This window comes from Hirundo rustica, chromosome 1, assembly GCF_015227805.2.
Source record: "Hirundo rustica isolate bHirRus1 chromosome 1, bHirRus1.pri.v3, whole genome shotgun sequence".
In the NCBI taxonomy this organism is placed as follows: Eukaryota; Metazoa; Chordata; class Aves; order Passeriformes; family Hirundinidae; genus Hirundo; species Hirundo rustica.
Window position 1 is genome coordinate 145,865,404 of NC_053450.1, and position 20,475 is coordinate 145,885,878.

At 36.7% G+C, this 20,475-nt stretch overlaps 1 protein-coding gene across 5 annotated transcripts in view; it reads right to left on the bottom strand.

The window, feature by feature from the left end:
• Positions 1–20,475, bottom strand: part of WDR37 (WD repeat domain 37) — a 44,805-nt gene that overhangs the window by 11,885 nt on the left and 12,445 nt on the right. For all 5 annotated transcript variants that reach the window (XM_040071339.2, XM_040071328.1, XM_040071369.2 and 2 more), the window contains 9 exons: positions 19,126–19,222; positions 18,041–18,136; positions 17,815–17,879; positions 12,862–12,997; positions 11,406–11,477; positions 9,424–9,468; positions 7,666–7,742; positions 5,824–6,061; positions 5,154–5,295 (listed from right to left, as the gene is read on the bottom strand). In XM_040071339.2, coding sequence (XP_039927273.1) covers positions 5,154–5,295; positions 5,824–6,061; positions 7,666–7,742; positions 9,424–9,468; positions 11,406–11,477; positions 12,862–12,997; positions 17,815–17,879; positions 18,041–18,136; positions 19,126–19,222 — 968 coding nt within the window. The remainder of the gene's footprint in view (positions 1–5,153; positions 5,296–5,823; positions 6,062–7,665; positions 7,743–9,423; positions 9,469–11,405; positions 11,478–12,861; positions 12,998–17,814; positions 17,880–18,040; positions 18,137–19,125; positions 19,223–20,475) is intronic.

The following is a 20,475-nucleotide window of genomic DNA, read 5'->3' on the forward strand; positions in this document are numbered from 1 at the left end:
CATGCTTTAACTTCACCAAGAAAGTGTGGTTGAGTAAGAATATGTAGCAGTGACCTTGTAATATTGGGCATATCGAGAATAACACTGCTTCCCAACAGGGATGTCTAATGACATCGCTGCCTGAAGAAAAGGAATTTCTCCCCCAGCCATGACTTGCTCTTTCAAGAACAATACATCCAAGACAGACATAAATAAGGTATAAGAATTAAATCCTGCAGACCCAAGAATCTGAGAAAGCCAGCTGACCTTGGCAAACCCAAGTGTCCACAAAAACTAACGCAATTACCAGTCTCTTGAAACAGAATGCCATTTTGACATTAACTCTCAATTCACTAAGTGTCGGAATTCAGCCCAGCATCCTCATCAGCAGCTGCTTAGTAATTTTTATAATTTTTAATGCAGATTCTTCAGCAAGTATAGAAGCTGGAAAACATAAATTTGAAACAAGACATATTTGCAATTCTCTAATTTCGAAGTTCTCAGGATGAAGCACAACTCACCATTCAGCTGCACATTCAGAGACATACAGGCAGCAAATGAACAGGAACTTTCCCTTCTGGTCTCTTAGAGCCACACAAGCAGAGTGAAAGGAGATGGAATATGCTGCAGTTCAAAAGAGCTATAAGCTCTTTGTAAGAAATAACATAAGATCCATGATCAGAAATATTTTTCCTGAGTTTGCCCAGAAAGTAACACACAGATACAGATTCCACAACTAACACACATTCATGCTTGATGCACTGGCCCAATCTACCCACAAAGATCAGTAAGTTTGAAAAGTAGTAAAGAAACTTTGTCATTTTTTGGGGCTAGCACAAAAGCACCCACTCTAATTTATGGGGGGTTTTAAAGCCAAAAATGCATTTAATTGCCATGGCAAGGTGGAGCATAATTATATACTGAACAACCAAAAAGCATTAACAAAGGATATTCACTAAAGGATAGCAACCCAAAGATGCTTCTGGAGACATCACTTTTATTCTTTGAAGGGTGTTATTTGCAAGTACAGACTTGGAAGCCCTGCATATTTCTTTTCAAGCATTTCAAGAGCAATATCCCCAACCACTGTGCACCTCTCACAGTCACTAAAGAAAAAAAAAAACCCTTTATTATTCACCAAGTAATTTTTCAGCTACATGTAAGACTCAAAATATTTCCAACGTATAACAAAAGCTGTACTTTAAACACTGTATATGAATTCACTAGCTACTAAACATTCTGTTGCCCAAAGGGGGTTAATTTATTTCTTGTGTTACTAAACTCTCAGAATAAATGAAAAAAAAAAATCTGTAAAGTACTGCCTAGACCTGTATAGACTAAGTTTTTGGGGTTTTTTTAGACTACAAATGGTAAGTATTTCCAACGTTAACATTTTAGAAGGCTCCACACATCAACACAGACCCCAGCACATGCAGAGTGTTTAAAGGGACAGAAAATCTCATCAAGCAGATATTCAGGAGCATGTCAACACCAGAGTTACTTCACAGCTGGGATAAGATGGGCTGTGCAGGCGTCAGCAAAGGAAAGCACAAGTGAAGTGGAATGTGAACACTGCCATGTAGATGCCAGAACCATTTTGCTCTGCAGAACAAAACCTTAGTTCAGCTTGAAGAGCTCCAATCAATAACCTCTAAATTGAATAATTTCTCAATAGGAGAACAGCTGTTATTATCAGTCATGTATTTCAAAGCAGTAACTGCTGGAAAAAAAGATATTGGAATACGAGTCACCAGTATGATTTTTGGAGGCTTTAACTCAGGAAATCAATTTAGCTTACAGGCCACAAATTATAGCATTACTATAGCATAATTATAATTATTAGATTATAACATAAATGCAATCTTTTCCCAGAGTTCTGTTAAACTTTTCATATGGGGACGCGACTGGGGATTCACATCTCTAGTAAGACAAATTCCAATTGGTACACACACAGAACCAGACAATAAAAATATTTCTATTTAAGCAAACATCAGTCTTATTTCCACACCATTTCATATTTTTTTCATAAGTAAAGAACAAGTAAGTGAGATGAACTGGGGACATGGCAAATCTAAAACAGTAAGTGACAAGATACTTTTACTGCTATGTGAGAGGGCGCTGGCGAATAAGTCATTTATTGAACTGAAACAGTCATATTTATATACACATACATATATATGAAAAATGTAAACAAGCAATGTTTACAGAACTGGAAACTTCAATGGGAAGATACAACTTCGAAAAAGGCCCCAGCTGAATGCAGGCTTGAAGGGCAAAAGTACTATCAATGTACTATATTTAGTCTATAAATGTCAAAATATATTTAGAAATACACTTTGAGGCAAAATAGGTAACTTGTAAATAAGAACAGAAAATACATGAAGAAAACACAGGAAGCTTCTGTACTTAACATAGGAAACAAAGCTCTTGAAAATAAAAAAAAAAACCAAAAGATGAATCTGAAGCTAGACAGACTAGCAAAAAGTTTAACAGGGAAGTTAATTAAACACTGCAACAAGCAACGTATAGATTTTGCCAAGAGATAAACTGAAATCTTTACCACTGGAACAAGCTAACATACAGTTGGCAATTCTAAAATTACCCCTTAATTCAAAACAGTTATCCATGCAAGATCAAGACAGACAGGTTGATCACAATGATTCCTTCTGGCCTTACTGGAAGAGAATTCATTTTCTTAAACTGTTTTAGTACTGGATGATAAACATGCTTTTAATAAAGCTATGTCCAGGACATCAAAGTGATAGGTGATTTCTTAATCCACTTAAGATACAAATAATCTCTCACAGATGATGACATACAGGACAAGGCACCGCACCTCTTCATTTTTTGACATCAACTAACTCTACAAAAGCTTAATACGCTCTGTCTACAGCAGGATTCTTTAATGTCTCAACACATCAGCATCGGTTTTAGCTTTTCCACGATAATGAGCCATTTCGAGCACACCTCCAGCGTCGCTCATGACGGCTAATTAAAGGGAGCCGAGAGCGCGCCGCCGCTGCCGGGCCGGGCCGGGCGCCCGCCGCGGCGCGGTGCTGCCACCTGCTGGAGAGCGGCTGTGGCGCGGCTCCCGCGCCGGGAGGGAGGGACGGGAGGGAGTGAGAAACATCCCAAAACAAAGCCCGATTCGGGGTGTACGAAATCAACACGGAACGCTGGCCTCGTGATCGAGATGTTTGGCAGCTAATTATATTGGCATAGAGCGTTCGGAGTTGATCTGGTGAAAAAATAGCTGCTCTGTGAGCGCCAGACTCATGAGGTACTATTGAGCCAGAGGGTGTTAAAACTTATGGTTGAGGACTTTAAATCACCGGTGTTAACAACTGTAACATCCAATGCACGGAACTGATGCCAAAGGCCTACCAAAATACTAAATCCTTGGCAAATTATTCAAACAGACATTCAGAAAACCCAAAAACAAACAAAAACCTCCAACAGTTTCTTCTGTGCTGCTTAATGTGAAGAGATTGTCGTAGTGTTGATGAGAGGGTAATTTAAAAATATTTTGCCAGTAGGCAGTACAATAAAAGAACAAAAATAAAATTCCTCAAAGTATGTCTCAACTGCAAAAACACCAACCCCCCCGTCTCTGCTCTGTCTGCATTTAACAATGACACACCTGTAACAGAATTACCCCTTCCACAATGAGAGACCTCAGCAGCCCTGGCCACTGAAAAGTAAAATCAGTTTTGAGACCATCAGATGTAGGGTATATTTGATGAAAAAGCCTATGTCAATACTAAAAACTCATACAAGTGTGAAATAGAGATGTTGATACAGCAGACAAGCACAAATATGAGGACAATTAAAAGCTAGAGTAAGAGCAACTGAAGAGGTTCCATTCCTAAAAAATAAACTCTCTGTTAGTTTATAGCTGTCAGCAATGGAAGCCAAAAACACCAGCTAACAGTTTTTACAGTATGCACCACCACCCAAGATCAGCATCGTTTGCTCTCAGTAAATACATGGGAAAACACAAATGTCAGTCTTGGCCATTTAAAAAAACATCCTGAGACAAAACAGTTAATCAGCTTGGGAAAAAAATGCAAGTACCAATGGAAACAAAACCTTCCAACTTTATACAACAGTCTAGGAAAAGTGATAGACGAATACAAAAGTGATGAGATGAAACAATTCTAGGATGTAGGCCACAAAATCAAGCTTACTGCTCCATGAGAAGGTGGCCACTTATACAGGATGATTGTGAAGCACCAAGTAATTTATCAGCTCAGGAATCCAGGGCAGAGGGCATTAAAAGTGGTATTAGTTTATATATAGGCAAGACAATAGCTGAGAAAAAGGGGGTACTGAAACTCAGTCATAATGTAAATTTACACATTTGCATTCACAAAAACCAGAAATGTAAACAAATATTTGAGCTTTGTATTTTGAGCTAGGATTAACAATCATCTTTTCTTCTGAAGAAAGGAGGTAAATTTTTTTCTGAAACAGACAAGTTCAAACATTCACAAGTCAAAAAAAGATTTGCTTCCCTGGGTAAAGTATTTCCAAGTTACACCTGCATTTTCCATGTATCAGAGCTCAAAAAATCAGAAAGCAGACACCAGAACACAGATTCTCAGGACTACATTATGTCCACATTCAATAGCAGTCAGTATAATAACATTAAGCCTAAATTGGTAATGAAAAAAGTTACATCAGAATCACTGTTTTGACAGAACACGGCAATCGGTACCTCTACTTTTTTTTCTTATTTTATGTTAAAATTAGAAGCTTTTAAGAGTAAAAATTAATCCTTTTTATCCACTGGTTTCAGAGGAGTAACCTTTACTTCACAGTGAGTACCAAGACAAGCAGAGGCAATCTGCTTGATCCACCGCATCACAGCAATAACCCCAAACTGCAAGCATAACCGGTGCCAAAAAGAACCTCATACCTTAAATCAGCTTTATTTGTAACAATTGTTATCAAGATTTACCATATGAGCAATAGCACACCAAGAGCCCTGGCTGCTGTTTTGGAAATTACGTACTGCTGTGCCACACTTGAAGGAGGACAATTGGGGGTTTCTGTGAAAATCAGTCTCACAAAACAGGAATGAACTCAGTACCTCAAAAAGCGCACAGCAACAGTTCTGGGCAGATTTGCAACTTTTTGAACTTATGAAAATCTGTGAAGGAGCTGTCACTTACTCTGTGTGGCCCTGAAAGACATTCACAGAATGGATAGAAGGATCTCTGAAATCCCACAGACGGAAGGTGGTGTCGCGTGACGATGTCACCACCAGACGCTGGGTGGGATGTGTACAACAATGCGTGAGCTCCTGGTCGTGCCCTACAATCACACATGAGAACATATAAAGTAATGAAAATAAGACTTTTCATTTACACTTGGAATGAAATGCTGATGATTTTTTTCTATTTTTCCCAAACAGAAAGGAGTAACGATCATTTTGAACTTTAATCCTGTTACTGCTGTAAAAGTTTGGGAATGTATTTGAAGGCAAAAACCACACTACTCATTTCACATCCAGCAGTGTAGGTTATTGCTGCTTAACACACCATGAACACAGCAAAAGCCTTCTGCAAGAACTAAAATTTGGGTACATTCAATTTAAACAACTATTTTTTCATAGGTTAAATCATAAGCTTAAAAGAAGGCAAATTCATGCTCAGGGGATTTACAAGACTGCAATTTTTAAAACTATTACAACTCTGAGCAGCAGATGGTACACACTCACATCCTGCTCCAGAGAAACAACTTACTTTTCTCAGTGTTTTAGTATCTACAAATAATCCCTCATATAAAAAATAAACCACCAATTTAATTTTTTTTTTTTTTTTTTTGTGAGTGAACAAATACCTGTAAGAGAATGGACAAGTTCAGAAGTCTCTACATCATACAGATTTGCTGTCCTGTCCCACGATGCTGTCACAGCTTGCTTCCCCCCAACAAGCCAGTCAGCTGCTATGACCACTCCTTGATGGCTTTTCAGTGAAGTTAACGGGGCTCTGACAGTGGGGCAATCACTGGAACCATCTCCATCTCCATCAGGTTCATCTTTATCTGAGATTTCAACTTCATCTTCTCCAGACACTTGCTGTAAAATGCAAGAGAAAAAAAGATGTATAATAAAAGGGAAGGAATGTCTCTAAGTTATATTTTGAAGTGTAAATGTTTCCCAATCCCCTTAATGTGAATGTGGGTAAATTAACTCTGCTGCACCCAGCCTATTCCAGTACTCACTATCACAAACTTAGTTGAAGGAATATAACCAGTAAGTTAAATGCAGTTTTAACATCTTTTAACAACTTGCTGATGTGCAGCTGAGGGAACTGGAGTTGTTCAGCCTGGAGAAAAGAAGGCTCAGGGGACACCTCACTGTTCTCTACAACTCCCTGAAAGGAGGGTGCAGCCAGGTGGGTGTCAGTCTCTTCTCCCAAGGAATAAGTGATAGAACAAGGGGAAGCATCCTCAAGTTGCACCAGAGGATGTTTAGACTGGATATTAGGAAAAATTTCTTCACCAAAAGGGTTACAAGCCTTGGAACAGGCCACCAGAGAAGTGGTGAAATGTTTCTACTTCATTTTACAATCTCTGCCAAACTCTTTAGCTCTGAGTATCTGTCCCCTTTACTATCTGGTAAGTGCATTACCCCAGAATTTCATTGCAGCACATTACCAAGGAATTTTTCTGCTTTCAATTTTTAAAGGTAGGAAGCATCTAAAAGGACACCGACTATGTTAATCTTTGGGAAGACAGTAATTTACAGAAATTTTTATCCATTAAAAATCAAATCATTACAGCAATATTTTTCTGTTGGTCACTACACAGTCATCATGCAGTGCTGATGTAAACTAGTCGCAAAATAAATTCTTTTGCTCATTGTTAAACATCATTCTCTGAACTCCTTTTACACTTACACAAGACAAAAACATCTTTCTTTTATGTTACTTACAGGTAGAAAAGATAACATTTGTATTTTCTTTCAAAATGGAAATTCCAAATTAAATAAACTGAATCAGACATTTTCCATTCAGAAATCTATCTTGTATTATACAGTCAACTCTTGCCTCTGCTTAGCCTACTGAGAAGCTCATGCAATAAATTGTGTTTTCCTCACAATTTAGTAAGAGTGCTTTTAAGTAAAATAAGCATTTGACAGGCTAGAGTAAATACTGACTAAATAAAGGCCTGGGGACAACAAAATCAGACAGTGTGATGTGTGCTGGGAAGGACTGATTAGAAATCAATAAAGACTCAATTAAATAAATGTCAAAATAACAAGTCTTTGTTTCAATCAGTTTTCAATCCACAGCAACTACAGCTAATACAGGTGCCTCAGTAAGTTACCCTACAAAATTTAACCAGTTTAAAAACAACTTCATTATTACAAAAAATAAGTTATTCAACTGTTCATTTACAGTTCATTTACACATTTACTACCTCGAACAAAAGTCAATTCATCTACTTGAAGCTCCAAATTCTATTCTGCACCAAATGCCTTTGAAAACATGGAGTCTACTTTCAAAGAAAAGTTGAAATACAGCTGTTAAACTAAAACCTTAAAATCCCACCTTTGGCAGTCCTGAAATCATGTAATTTTTTAATTATGTGTAAACTTAACATTCAGTCTTATTATAAAACCTGTATCTGATGAAATTGCTGTGCAATTAGTTTAGTTGCAGCAAGTTGATTGCTTACATTGCAATCTGCAGTTGGCTGAGGTGTAGGCAACTGTACTATGTACCTCCAGATGTGAGCTGTCTGGTCTCCAGATGCTGCACAGGGGAAGAGAAGGAAAAAAAAAAAGAGAGAGAGAATAAATGAGAGTATTTCCACGGGCAATAAAAACAAGCTTAAATATTACACTTAGCAATACTGTCTAAGTTGCATTTTTCCTAACAAACACCATTACAAACCTTATGGTAAGCAAGTCTCAACATCTCAAATGTAACTCATTATGCAAGATATAAGCAGCTACCAAATTAATCACTCCTACAGTGTAACATGCAATTGAATATCACACATCAGAACATGAGTCTCACCACTGCTCATATGTAACATTTGAAGAAGGCATTTAATACATCACCAGATACTCCTTTACTGTTTCTCAAAATACAGGGGCTCTTTATTCAATGATTTCTTCCATTAAATATTTTACCATAGTTTTAACAAGAAACCCAAAACAGGAAGTGTGAAGCTATTCCTCTTCTGCCTTAAACAACTCAGCTTAACTAGTAACAGATTACAGCTCAGAAGGTACCATGTGATGTTAATTCCATCTGCTTTAAAACAGACTTATTCATTATTAACTAAGGGCAAACTCAAGATTGTCCTTCCTATGGTCAGAACAAACATGTTCTAATCCTGCAGGGCTGCTCTCCAGCCACTCCTCTCCCAATTTATACTTGTGCTCAGCATTACTCTGTTTTAGCTGCAGCATCTGACCTTGTTAAATTTCATCCCATTAATCATCATCCAGTGCTCTCACTTACTTGGATCCCTCTGAAAGGCCTCCTGTCCCTCAGGAAAATCAGTAGCACCTCCCAGTTTGGTATCACCAACAAACGTGCTAATGATGCATTCAGTTCCTGCATCCAGGTCACTGATAAATCTATTGAACAGGGCTGGCCCTAGAATTGATTCCTGAGGAGCACCACTGGTGATCCTTTGCCGGGGTCTACAACCATGAGCTCTGCCCTTCAGCCAGCTGCCCACACCACACACTATGAACCAGCTCATCCCACAGCTGGACAACTGGTCCAGAACAACACTGTGATGGACAGTACCAAAACCCTTACTAAAAACCAGAAAAACTTAATCCACCACATCCCCTTCATCCACTAGGCAGGTGACCTTATCCTAGAAGGATGTCAAATTATTTAAGCAGGACTTTACTCTTTGTGAACCCATGTTGACAGTGCCTGATGACTCCATTATTCCTTAAAAGCCTTTCAGCAGTACCCAGTATAACCTTCATAATTTTTTCAGGAACTGAGATTGGATTAACAGGTTTGTAGTTCCATGGGTCTTTCCTCACAGCCTTCTTTTAATATCAGAGTAACAGTAGTCAGAAGGAACCTCTCCAGACTCCCAAGAACTTTGGTAGGTAATCAGGAGGGATCCTGCCGTAACACCGTAACTAAAGTTCCTTGAGTACTGAGAGATCCTGCCGTAACTAGAGTTCTTTGAGTACTCTGGGATGAATTCCAGAACATTCACCTGATGCATGATTCCAAGTGTCTGGTTTGGAGCAGGCAAGCACAAATGACAACATGATATGAAAAACACAGATGGCAAGATCTAGCTCTGATTTGTTATGCCTTCAATATAAAAACAATTCAATCAACAAGGATGCTGACAAAGCAATAGGGAGAGAGGCGACCAGAACAAATTAGCAAATTACACTTATTTTCCATCAAGATTAGCACATCTAACATCTGAAAAAACTTTACATACCTGTAAGAGCCACTTGCTCAGTGGGATGAAACTTTATGGAGTTTACTGTATGAAACAAAGTTTTAAGTTAGTATACTAAAATAATTCTTTCACAATATTTTATCATTAAAAGCATTGAAAAATCAAATCGCCTTAAGTTTTCAGCAATTTTTGGTAGTAATCTTTTAGGTGATATAAAAGTATACTATCAAGGAAAGCAGTTACAATTGATTATACAACAACACATTTTCTAGCAAGCTATTTCCTGAATCTAGTACAAGTAGTTCATGTTAGAGAGGATAAACAAACCACATTCAAATAGTATCTAAGCTGACAGGGGATAACACTCTGGACATCCATAAAGAGAATTTAAGTATCCATATTTATTTCTAACTTAATGGAAACTTAATATATGCTACCATCAGCATTCTGCTTATTATGTAGGATTGCAAGAACAAATGCCTGAAAACCTGATGCAAGTAACAAATAGATTTCAGTACTGCAACCACATGTAATCAAAACATGATGCCCTACAAGAATTCCATCAACCAACAAAGCTCTTCATTTCATTTAAGTGCATAAGATTCAATTCAAGAAAGAACTTAGAACTCATTTCCATCCATTATACAAGTAAAATAGATGCACATACTGTTGGGAGAGTGTGGTAATGAGTCTAGAAAGATACTTCTTAAACTGAGATAACTCTGTGGGGCACCAGCAGCTGGCACTCAATACCTTTGCACCATTTCAAATCAATTGTCAAAAAAAAAAAAGTTTTATTACATAAAAAATATATTATTTCTATTATAATTTATAGATGTATATAGTTATATAAAACTTATATACAATATCATTTCTTTTTTGTTGTTGTTCAAACACAGTTTTTATAAATACAAGTTAGAACTTCTTATTTTCATCGTAATCCAAATAGCAATTTTAAAAGAAAACGACCAGCATGAACATTCAAGTGAGTGAAGTTTTCAAACATGACTTTATTGAACTTAGAGGTCCATGCAGCAAACAGCCTGAGAAGTCTGAACACATTACCATGTTACCAGTTGTTTCTATGCATTTATCTTTGTATTGTAGGAGCTAGAAGTAATAGAGCAGGAAGAAAAAGTACAACTCACAGATGAAACAGTTCTCTAGAACTTAATTCTATTTGTACTCTTGTCACAAAGTTCATGTGATGTACTGAGTTATTTAACCAAACAATCCTGGTCAATAACTGGGTTCCTCACTTTCCCAGGGTATGATCAGACAAACTACTCAGCTCACAATAGCAAGTTAAAGCTATGGAAAACCTCTCCAGTTTTGGTCTATAAAATTCTGTATTCTTAGTCATTAAGAGGCAGAAGGGGGTTAATCAAGTTCTTGTCAAATTTGGACACCAAAAATTAAGATTAACATCAAAAACACTCACTGCACTGCACCTCCCCACCTAAAGAGGGGTTTAAAAAACAGTTTCCACAATATTCATGCTGTGCTGGTATAAAGAAAGACAAACACCTATATTTAACTGTCTTAAAAACAAGATCTTCATATTATGCAGCAAATTATATATGGGATCTTAAACAAAGAAGTGCAAAAAGATATTCACTCTGCATCTGTAGTTTCTAACCCAAATATAACACAGATCCTGCAAAACAGCTGATTTCTGATTATATAAGATTCTTTTGTTCTTTTGTTTTGGTCTCATGCACAAGACCACAACAATGAGTTCTGACATTTAACTTCTGAGTGTCGTAATTGTGCCTGTAAATTTCTTTATATGGACTTGTTTATTCATTTAGCATTTGCAAAACTGTTTTCATGTGCCTCTCCAATAAAGGATGATATTACAAAACGTTCTCTGTATGAAAAGTAGTGGAACATCACAACTGACTTGTTAATGATGTTGGCAAATCTGCAAGTGAAATCACAATAAACCTTTCTGTAGCTGGCCAAAACACATTTTCCCCTCCCATGCTGTTTCCAGTTTTCGCAACATACCCCTATCTTACCTGAGCCGACATGCCCCACGTACTTGACAAGGCACTTCCCTGTTTCTATGCTCCACAGCAAAGCAGTGTGATCTACAAAGATTAAAAAGCAGCTGTAAATAGTTAAAAACATATGTTTTTCATTTTTACCCTTTCAACAAACAAGTTATCTTCCACTGTAACACATACCATAAGAAATAGACTTTAAATGTAGAACTCTTGACTACCACCTTATTTAAAAAATGTAACTTCTTCCTGTCATTGTACACATCTCCCCAAAAAAGTAAAGGTGTTGTCCTAATCAGATTAATTTGCAGCAAGTACTGAAAGGCAAATTCTACTTTTGATATTTTTTCCTAACTTGATTAAATACTTCTGTACAATGCTCCAGCTGTGTATCATGAGACTCAGTTAAAAACAGAGAAAGCATTCCATGGTGAAAAAGGCAGTCACTACAAACAGGAATTCTATGTACAATCTATTTACTTCCTGCATGGAAATCCCAAATGCATATAGGTCACTGCAGAGCACTAAAAAAATTAATTTAAAAAGGAAATCACTCTAAATGCCACTCCTTTATCCTGCCACACCCAAAAATAAACAATTAACTTCAGTATTTAAGTGGGTAGGACCTTAAAGCTGAATTGGAAAACTGCTGTTTCCAAGTTAAATCAGGACAAAGACAAGATGTCCCACACAAAGACAAAATGTGGCCCCTCAGCAGGCACATAAATATTGTAACAGGTCAGTTCAAGAAGCACAGATTTCTGGTCCATAAATATTAAAGTCTAGGCAGCACCTTTGGATTCTGTTTCAGCCTCAGAAGAATGTCACTTCAAATTGACTGATTCTATCTGGCTATGATTTATTTTCCTAATAATTTTCCAAAACTACACAAGTCTGTACATTGATTTTTGGACTATAATAGATTTAGTGACTTGTTCATTAATATTTGTACCCCCTCAAGTGGAAGGAATGAACCTAATAAAGTAAAAGGACTAAAAATTAAGATTTTCAGCTGCCCTTGTGTTCTGAAGCAGAAGACAGAATGCAAAACCACAAGAATATGCAAACTATGACCACACGTACAACTTCTATAAAAAAAGGACTGAACAATGCTAGGATAGAAAGCCTGCAGGGCTCTCTGTACCCAGCCATATGGAATTCAGTGCCAGAAGCCTCCCCAAGCAAGCAGCTCCCCATCCCACCCACCCACCCCACCCAAGATGCCAGAGCTAAGGAGAGTGTGACCTGCATGGAAGTGAACCAGCACATACTTCAGAAAGACCAACAAGTATGCTTGAACCTTCCAAGGGAAAGGAAATTCCAATTTTAAGGATTTTTCAGCTACAGAACTTCTTTGAAAGGACTCTTCCAGTGTGGAGCTCAGTCTTCAAGTATGCTTTGGATCTGTATTTGCTATAGCATAGGGACTTAACCAGAATTTTCTAAATATTCAAGCAACACAAAACTTTACCAGCAGATGCAGTTCCCAACACCACTGGCTGAGTTTTCGCGACACTGACATCCCAAATACCATCCCTGTGGCCAACATATTCCTTTACCAGTTGACAGATTGCCCTTGATGTTGTAGTTTTAAAACTGGACACAATCTGAAATAGCAGAGACACCAACATTTTTTTCCACATCGATCCAAGATTAAGTAATTATCTCACAAACAAAAATAGATATTAACTTTTCCATGATTCTTTAATGTTCTGACAAATCACTGTTGTCAAAAATTTGACATTTGACGGTAGGAAAGTGAGTTTGGATGCAAATACACCTCTCATTTCTTTTTTTTTTTTTGAACAGCAGCCCTTTTACAGAATGCAAGACAAATTATTCTGCACTACAATAATGCAATCTTAATTGGAATAATGAGTTGTACAAGTGTAGAGTGCATTTCTCTTTCAGCCTGGGTAAGGATTTTAATGGGAAGAAACAAATAAATAAACAGCAAAATACCTTAAAACCTTCCTTGCCTATTCCAAATCAAATACATCTGGTAACTCAGACAATCCCTGCTGGTCAGCGTAATGTGTTTGAAAAAAATGTACTTTTTCTATAATTCTAGTAAAACCCAGAAACACTCCAATTTAAAACACTCACCACTGTTTTTCTTTAAAATTGCATGAAGCCAATCAAATCAAACATCAACCTGAGAGCATATGCCTGCTTATTTGTGTAATGAAGCTTTTAAAAAAATATGTCAAACTCATTTAAACATTTGATAAGTATGCTCCCTCAAAGTGAAGCTATTAGGGGAAAAACAGAGAAGACTTATTAAATCCAAACTATTATGTGCATAAGTAATATCACACAAAAGGAAGGAAAGTCTAGTAAAACAGTAAAACTACAAGTCACTACTGTGTAGGAATGCTCAAAACACTCAGCAACTACAGAAAGGAACCAAATTGCAGAAATTCTACATTTTCAGATAAAGGGGTGTGCAATATTAAAATAAAAGTTTCTCTTGCTGAACACTTCCAGAGATAACTGAAACCAAGAGTTATGAAAGATGGCTTAAAAAACTAAAGACCATTACAAATACCCCATTTTTACCCCACAAGTCTTGAAACTCGTAACTGTTCTTTGAAAAAGACTACCTCAAAAGCTTTGTTAAACTGAAACAAAAAGACAACTTTAATTTATCAGGGTTTTCCTCAGCAGAGAATTACAGGCAGGTATCTGACCAATTAAATCAAAACCTTTAAATACTTCAACACAAATCACATTAAGACTTATCTACAGCTTAGTAAAAGTTAGAAAGTTAATTAAGTCTACATTTCAGATACAATAAACTAAAGTTAAAATCCCATTAGTTTCTGGTATTAAAATAGAAGGTCTTAAGTATGTAATTATAGCAAATTACTTGAAAAAAGGTATTTAAAGCTAAAAGAAAATCTGCAGGAGCATTCCAAATCCTGAGCATGTCAACTCTCCAATGATGAAATGATAATGCCCTATTTGAATTCCAAATTATCAGTGAATATGCATTTTGATTTCACAGCAGCAGAAGGAACAGTCATTACAGAAGCACTGAAAAGAAAATGGGCTAGTGATAAAAGATTATTAGTTCAACCACACTGCAGAATTTCCTAAATCTTGAACACAGATGCAACTTTCACACTGAATACAGTCCTTAAATTAAATGGACTCGTGTATGAGAAGTGGAACAGCTGAATTAAGTACTAACAGGAAAGGACTAATACAGCACTCAAACTCCAAACTTGGTATTTTCCACCTCAGCTTGTGCTTGCATTCTCTTTCTCTAATGTTGAGTCAAACCCTCATGTAAAAGTTTTCAAGGAGAAACTATCCCCCTACCCATCAACAGAATTTCCAAAACTGCTGGACAGTGGTCATTTAATGGCAAGGATGCAAAACTCCTTTTGAGGTATGAGAAGTCTTTAATGCACTAAAGAAAAAAGTTCAAAAACACTATCCAACAGTAAATATCCTGATACCAATATTTACTCAACACACGCTTTTTCCACACTTCTTTTTCCTTTCTTTTTTGATGCCCTTCACTTCACATAGTAATAATTGTATAAACTACACAGGGCCTGGACTAATTCCTGCTTTGCTAAACACATATAAACAAGGTCCCAAGCCAGGAAAGGAAATATTTAAAGAACATGCAACTTGCTAAAAAAGAGGTCTCTGTAGTGCAGAAAATTTCTGAAGTAACTTCTGTAGATCATCATATATAAATAAATGACCAAGCACATCCTGAGTGTGCGTCACCTTTGTCTGTCCTCTTTCTTAAATTGATACAGTTTCATGTACTTCCTTCTACAGAAAGATTTAATAGGGAAACAATTGTGTACTAAGTAAACAAGTGAAAATTGAAAAACTGAAACAATTGCAAGGCAAACAGAATGTGGCACCATGAAACAAAGTTTCTTATACAGACAGGGCACACTGGAAATAAGAACGAAAACTTGATTAATTCAGGAGCAGTCCAGCAGCATTACACTGTGCCTGATGAACAGAATGTCCTGTGAAGCAACTTTAAGCAGCGAGGGTAAAACTACACAGTCAAGTAAGTTTTATTCCTTTTAACAACTGTGTGAATAAAATACATTCTTTTAAGAGTCTTTATCCTGATCTAGACAAATCAGAGATCCTGGAATTTAGTTTGGATGAAGCAAGTTACATCATTTTAGTTTATTTTAGGACTCTGCATAAACAATTGATGCTTCCCTAATGTTGTAACAACTTTCACAAGACAGGAATCATTAACAGCAGCCATTACATTTTGTTAACATCAAAACATGGATTTCACGTAGTGATTCCTGCAACTAAAACCAACTGTAGTTTAATTACAGAATCTTGTCCATTAACAAAAAAATAAGTTTAAAGAGTACGGAAATTTCATATGAAGGGCTTGAATTAAGAATGTTCACTTCACCACTGTCCCCAAGAGAATTAATAGATTGCTTTAGTATTTTTTACCAATATTAAAGCAGTCAAGGATCAGCCTTCTCATCAGATTAAGCAAATAGTGAAAGGACTTTTCAGGAAAAAAAAAAAAAAAATTCTAGATGCACTGCCAATCTGAAAAACATAATTGTGTGCAACTACATAAAACAATTGGTTTGTAAAACTTAAGTCTCTTCTAATTTTCTACAGGCTAAAAAAAAAACCAATCCAAAAAACCTCAGACCCAAGAAACTCCCTGTATGGTAGTAGTATAAAAGAAGTGCTGAAGAGAAAACTTGTGATCTACTACCCCAGTGAGTTGGGAACACAGCCATTCTGGGAAACAGCACTGTTCATTCAATACTCATAGGAAGTACAGCCATAAGAATTTCAAAGCTGTTGAACTCTTAAAACTCTAAATGTGTTTCTTCTCAGACAAGGTACTGGGGAACTACATCCAGCCAGGGTACAGATGGAAAAATCATGGTTTGTTAAAAAGTTATACAATTTCCTATGCTATAGTCTCTCTGTGGGTCAAGAGACAAAAGGTTACAGCTTTGACTTTCTGTGTAGGAAGGAAGGAGAGATCAAAATACAGCATCTCTGTGAAGTGCATTAAGGTTCCAAAGAACACACTGGACAGAGATCCTCTCAGTGTTGTAACTTCCCTCAGCTCCTGTCTACTGCCAGTAAATTCTGACTCAAAGCTGTGAAAAGAAATACATCAGCACATGCTGACATCTGTTGGCTACCAATTGATACAAGAGATGTGCATAATGTTCAGGTATTAAGTTCTTCATGCTCTACTACTCATGGCTGCTTTGCTGTGCATGCATATCACCTCCCCAGGAGTCTCCACCTCACAGTTCCTAGCCTCCCATGCTGAAGCTGGGAGGTCTACCTGTCTTGCCCAGGGAAAAAATATATGAGTGCTACACTGTAAGAAAGTAAAAGACGACAAGGATTTAACACCTGCCCTAAAAAAAAAAAAAAACCAGCATTACACTAGAGGGTACTAAATCATAACTATACAGCCCCTACTAATATCATGTCACTATTTAAGTGGCCTCATGAAAGACTTTGTAAGTCATTAAGTCTTAAAAGACTGGCAAGAATAAAAGTTCGAAAAACAACAAAATAAAAAGGAGAACAAATAGTAGCTTCAGTCTATTTCACCCTATTCTTACTCTCAAACTTTCATACTTAAGAGAAGGTGTTTCCAAGACACCGCATATCAGCCTGCATTACAGGTCACCACAGAGCTGCCTATACAGCTGGTTCACATACCAGATTCTACTGTCGTTTCCTTACATTTTATCTAACCTTAATAATGCATCATTAAATGACTCTGATATAGAGAAAAAAGAGTAGCAGGTAAACTCTCTGAAAAAAATTGAAAAAGGGGAGAGAGTGAGGAAAACAAAAAAAACAGGCTGATGCAGATGTATAAAATGAAAAGCATCAGAAAGGTTAACTGTGCCAAAACACCAAGCAAAAAAAGATCACTAGCTACTGATGAGCAAGGCTTGCAACACAAAGGAAACAAATTGTTCTAGTCTCATAGCTAAAAATGAAAATTATTTAAAAAAATAAATTTCTAATAGTACACATAGAGGCACCTATTTAAATCCCCATTTCAACTGCAATACCCAAATCTTTATTCAGAAATCCACTTGCAAGTTCCCTGTTTCCCTCATGAAACAGAATTATTTTTTTAGTTCTATTTATAAAACAGCACTCCCACATACATGTGTGCACACTCTCTCCCCTCCAAAGCTCTTTCTTCAAAAAAGGAGAGCACTTATTGTAACAATATCATACAGTATGGTTGAAGTAATGGGTCATTGACAAATCCAAGATAAACATACTGCTCCTTAGGAGGCAGATTTACTTACAGACCAGCACTGCTCAGCTTAAAGAAACCACAATTTACCACTTAAAAGACAGTCACGTTAGTCTTACGAGTACACATGGATGAGTAGAGATTTAATTTGTCTCATACCTTGCTAGTAGATGCCTTGTAGGTTGTCTTTAATTTCTGAGAAAGCTGACTGGTACTATGACTGGCTGTTGAGACAAATAAATTCAAAGGAAGATATTTCAAATACAGCATTAGCTTGTTTGTATAACTGGTAATAATTCCCTTCAGTAACATTCTAAGTTTTGGTCAATGAAGTACAAAAAAGTGAATTCAAAAATACTGGTTTAGGACTCTGTGGCTCTCTTACCTTTTGTTTTCAGTTGTCCTTTGCTCAGTTCAGCACCATCAATTGTCTGTCCTTCACCCGCTAAGCGCTCATTCAGTGTATCAATCTCCCTCCGCACTAACAAATCCAGAAACTCACATTACTACAAAAAACTGACTATCATTAATAACAGCATTAACATACTATTTAAGAATTGTTATGGTTAGTAAGTCTGCTGTTTTATGCTAAGGAGGGGAAAGAAGATCAACTGGGATTTTATAAAAGCAGGTCTCACCAAGACATAAAGTAAGATTCAACCTTGGCCCAGATTCCATGCAAAGTATTGGTGGCTTCTAATTACTCTTACTAATAAATGAGGCTAAGGTTTAACAAAACCATTTCTCTGAAATACATGGCCCATCCGTATTGAATTAAATCCAGCAGAAGACAGAAAACGTGTGGCATCATAAATATTTTAGCCACAGAATTAGTACATCCTTTCTTAACACAAGTTTTATTAATCACAAAATAGCATTCTCCCTGAATACTTGTCTACCCTTAGAGTCTCACAGGAAAACTAGTGCTGCAAATGACTATTTTTCATACTTTGGAATTTATTTTTTAAAAAAATTTTGTGTACAATAACTCCAGCACTAGTGTAGGAATTAGACCAAGAACAAAAAATATTAGACTGAGCATGAGAAGAGAAAAAATTAGAAATTGTCAGGGTGGTGCAAAGAGATCACAATCTTAACTAGAGCTGTGAGGTGAAGAAAGTAGATAAAGCAATGGAAATGGAAAAGAAGGAAAATCATCATACCCCAGAGGATACAAATCCATCACTTGTTTTCTGACAAGCATTTCTGAAGGGTGGGGAGGGAAATTCTACTTTTCTTGCTGCCAGCCAACTTCTCAGCAGCAGGCCGAGAATTCAGTTGTGCAAATTGTCACTAAAATGTGAACTTTGGATGACAGCCTTTAACCAGCACAACTGAAGGTTTTAAGAGAATAAAACACCCAGAACACGTCAAAAAAAAGCAGGCTCCAAGCCAGTGTACCACAGCTTAAAATTCCTAGTTCCTAAATACGAACAATTCGTAAGTTGCCAGAAAAAAATAGATACTCACATTCCAAATTTTCAATATACAGGTTTTCAAATTCCCGCTCTATTTGTCCAAAAAGTTCAAGGAGTGTATTCCGGACAGCAGACGGTAACTTAGAATCCTAGGAGGGAAAATATTGGGGGGGTTATATTTTTCTTTACATATATTTGATAAAATTACTCTTCAATCTTGAACTGATTTTAACAGTTATCTTCATGACCCAGCAAGGACAGAAATTAAAACTACTGCTAGTGTAGAACACAAAACAAATAGCTCTGTGCATCATAAAGTTATTCTTTTTATATATTCTTTCGCTTTCAGGGGATAGAATTCAAATCACCTATGATATTTGTTTTGGTTTTCTTTAGTGGAGAAAAATTATAAAAATAAGATACACATACAATTCATTTTAAAAAATAGAAAGTGAGAATAAATTTATTTTTAATATCAATATGTTTCCAATTCAAGAAAAAATAATGCCTTTGTTTGATAAAGTAATTCAAAAGCTGTCTATGCAATGAGTTAGAAAGTTGTGAACACAATGCACCTTATTACCAAAGTTTAAGACAAACTAAAATTTTAAATGTTTGTTTTAACATTTACCTATTTCTGTCATTAACATAAGTGTGAAGAAACTACAGTTTCTAATCCTTCCCTCCCCAGGTATTACTCGAGCATTCTATTCTTCAGTTGCTCGTAGACCACAACATGCCAATTGGCCTACTACACTTACTGTTTACCTAGGTAGCCAGCTATAAACTTTTTTAAAAAGAAGTTTTCACTTAACTGAGTCACCTTCCGCCACAGCCCCGGGAATTGTCTGCAGGCACAGCGGGAAAGGCCGGCCATGACCCTGGCTATGTAAGTTATTTCCCAAGTTTTAAAGAGAGAGCAAGAGAAACCGCTCACAGCCATGATACAGAGCACACCTGCTTTGTGCACAATTTTACACAGGTTCACAGCTGGCTGAAGCTGTGGCACAGTGCTGGAAGAAGTGAGATCATGCTCCTTAAGCCCCTCTACATCATTCCTTTCTTCATCTGCCTCTCCCTTGATAGAGTACTTTTCTTGAGGCATTCGCAAACAACCAGAAGCAAAACAGATCCTAATTAAAACCAACTTGAAACAAAACTGATTAAACAAAAATACTAAATACATTAAACACTATTAAGAGAAATACTGAAGTTAGAAGAATTATTTCTAATTCAATTACGCAATAATTTCATACAGCAAGGTTATGGAAGAAACTAACTTATCCTACAACTTTTGCAACTAAAGAGGAGATGCAGAGAAGTTTTTCAAATCACTTCTCAAAGCCTGAAAAGTATAAACAAATCTAAACTTATAATGAAGTAACCAACATAGTAAAATGCA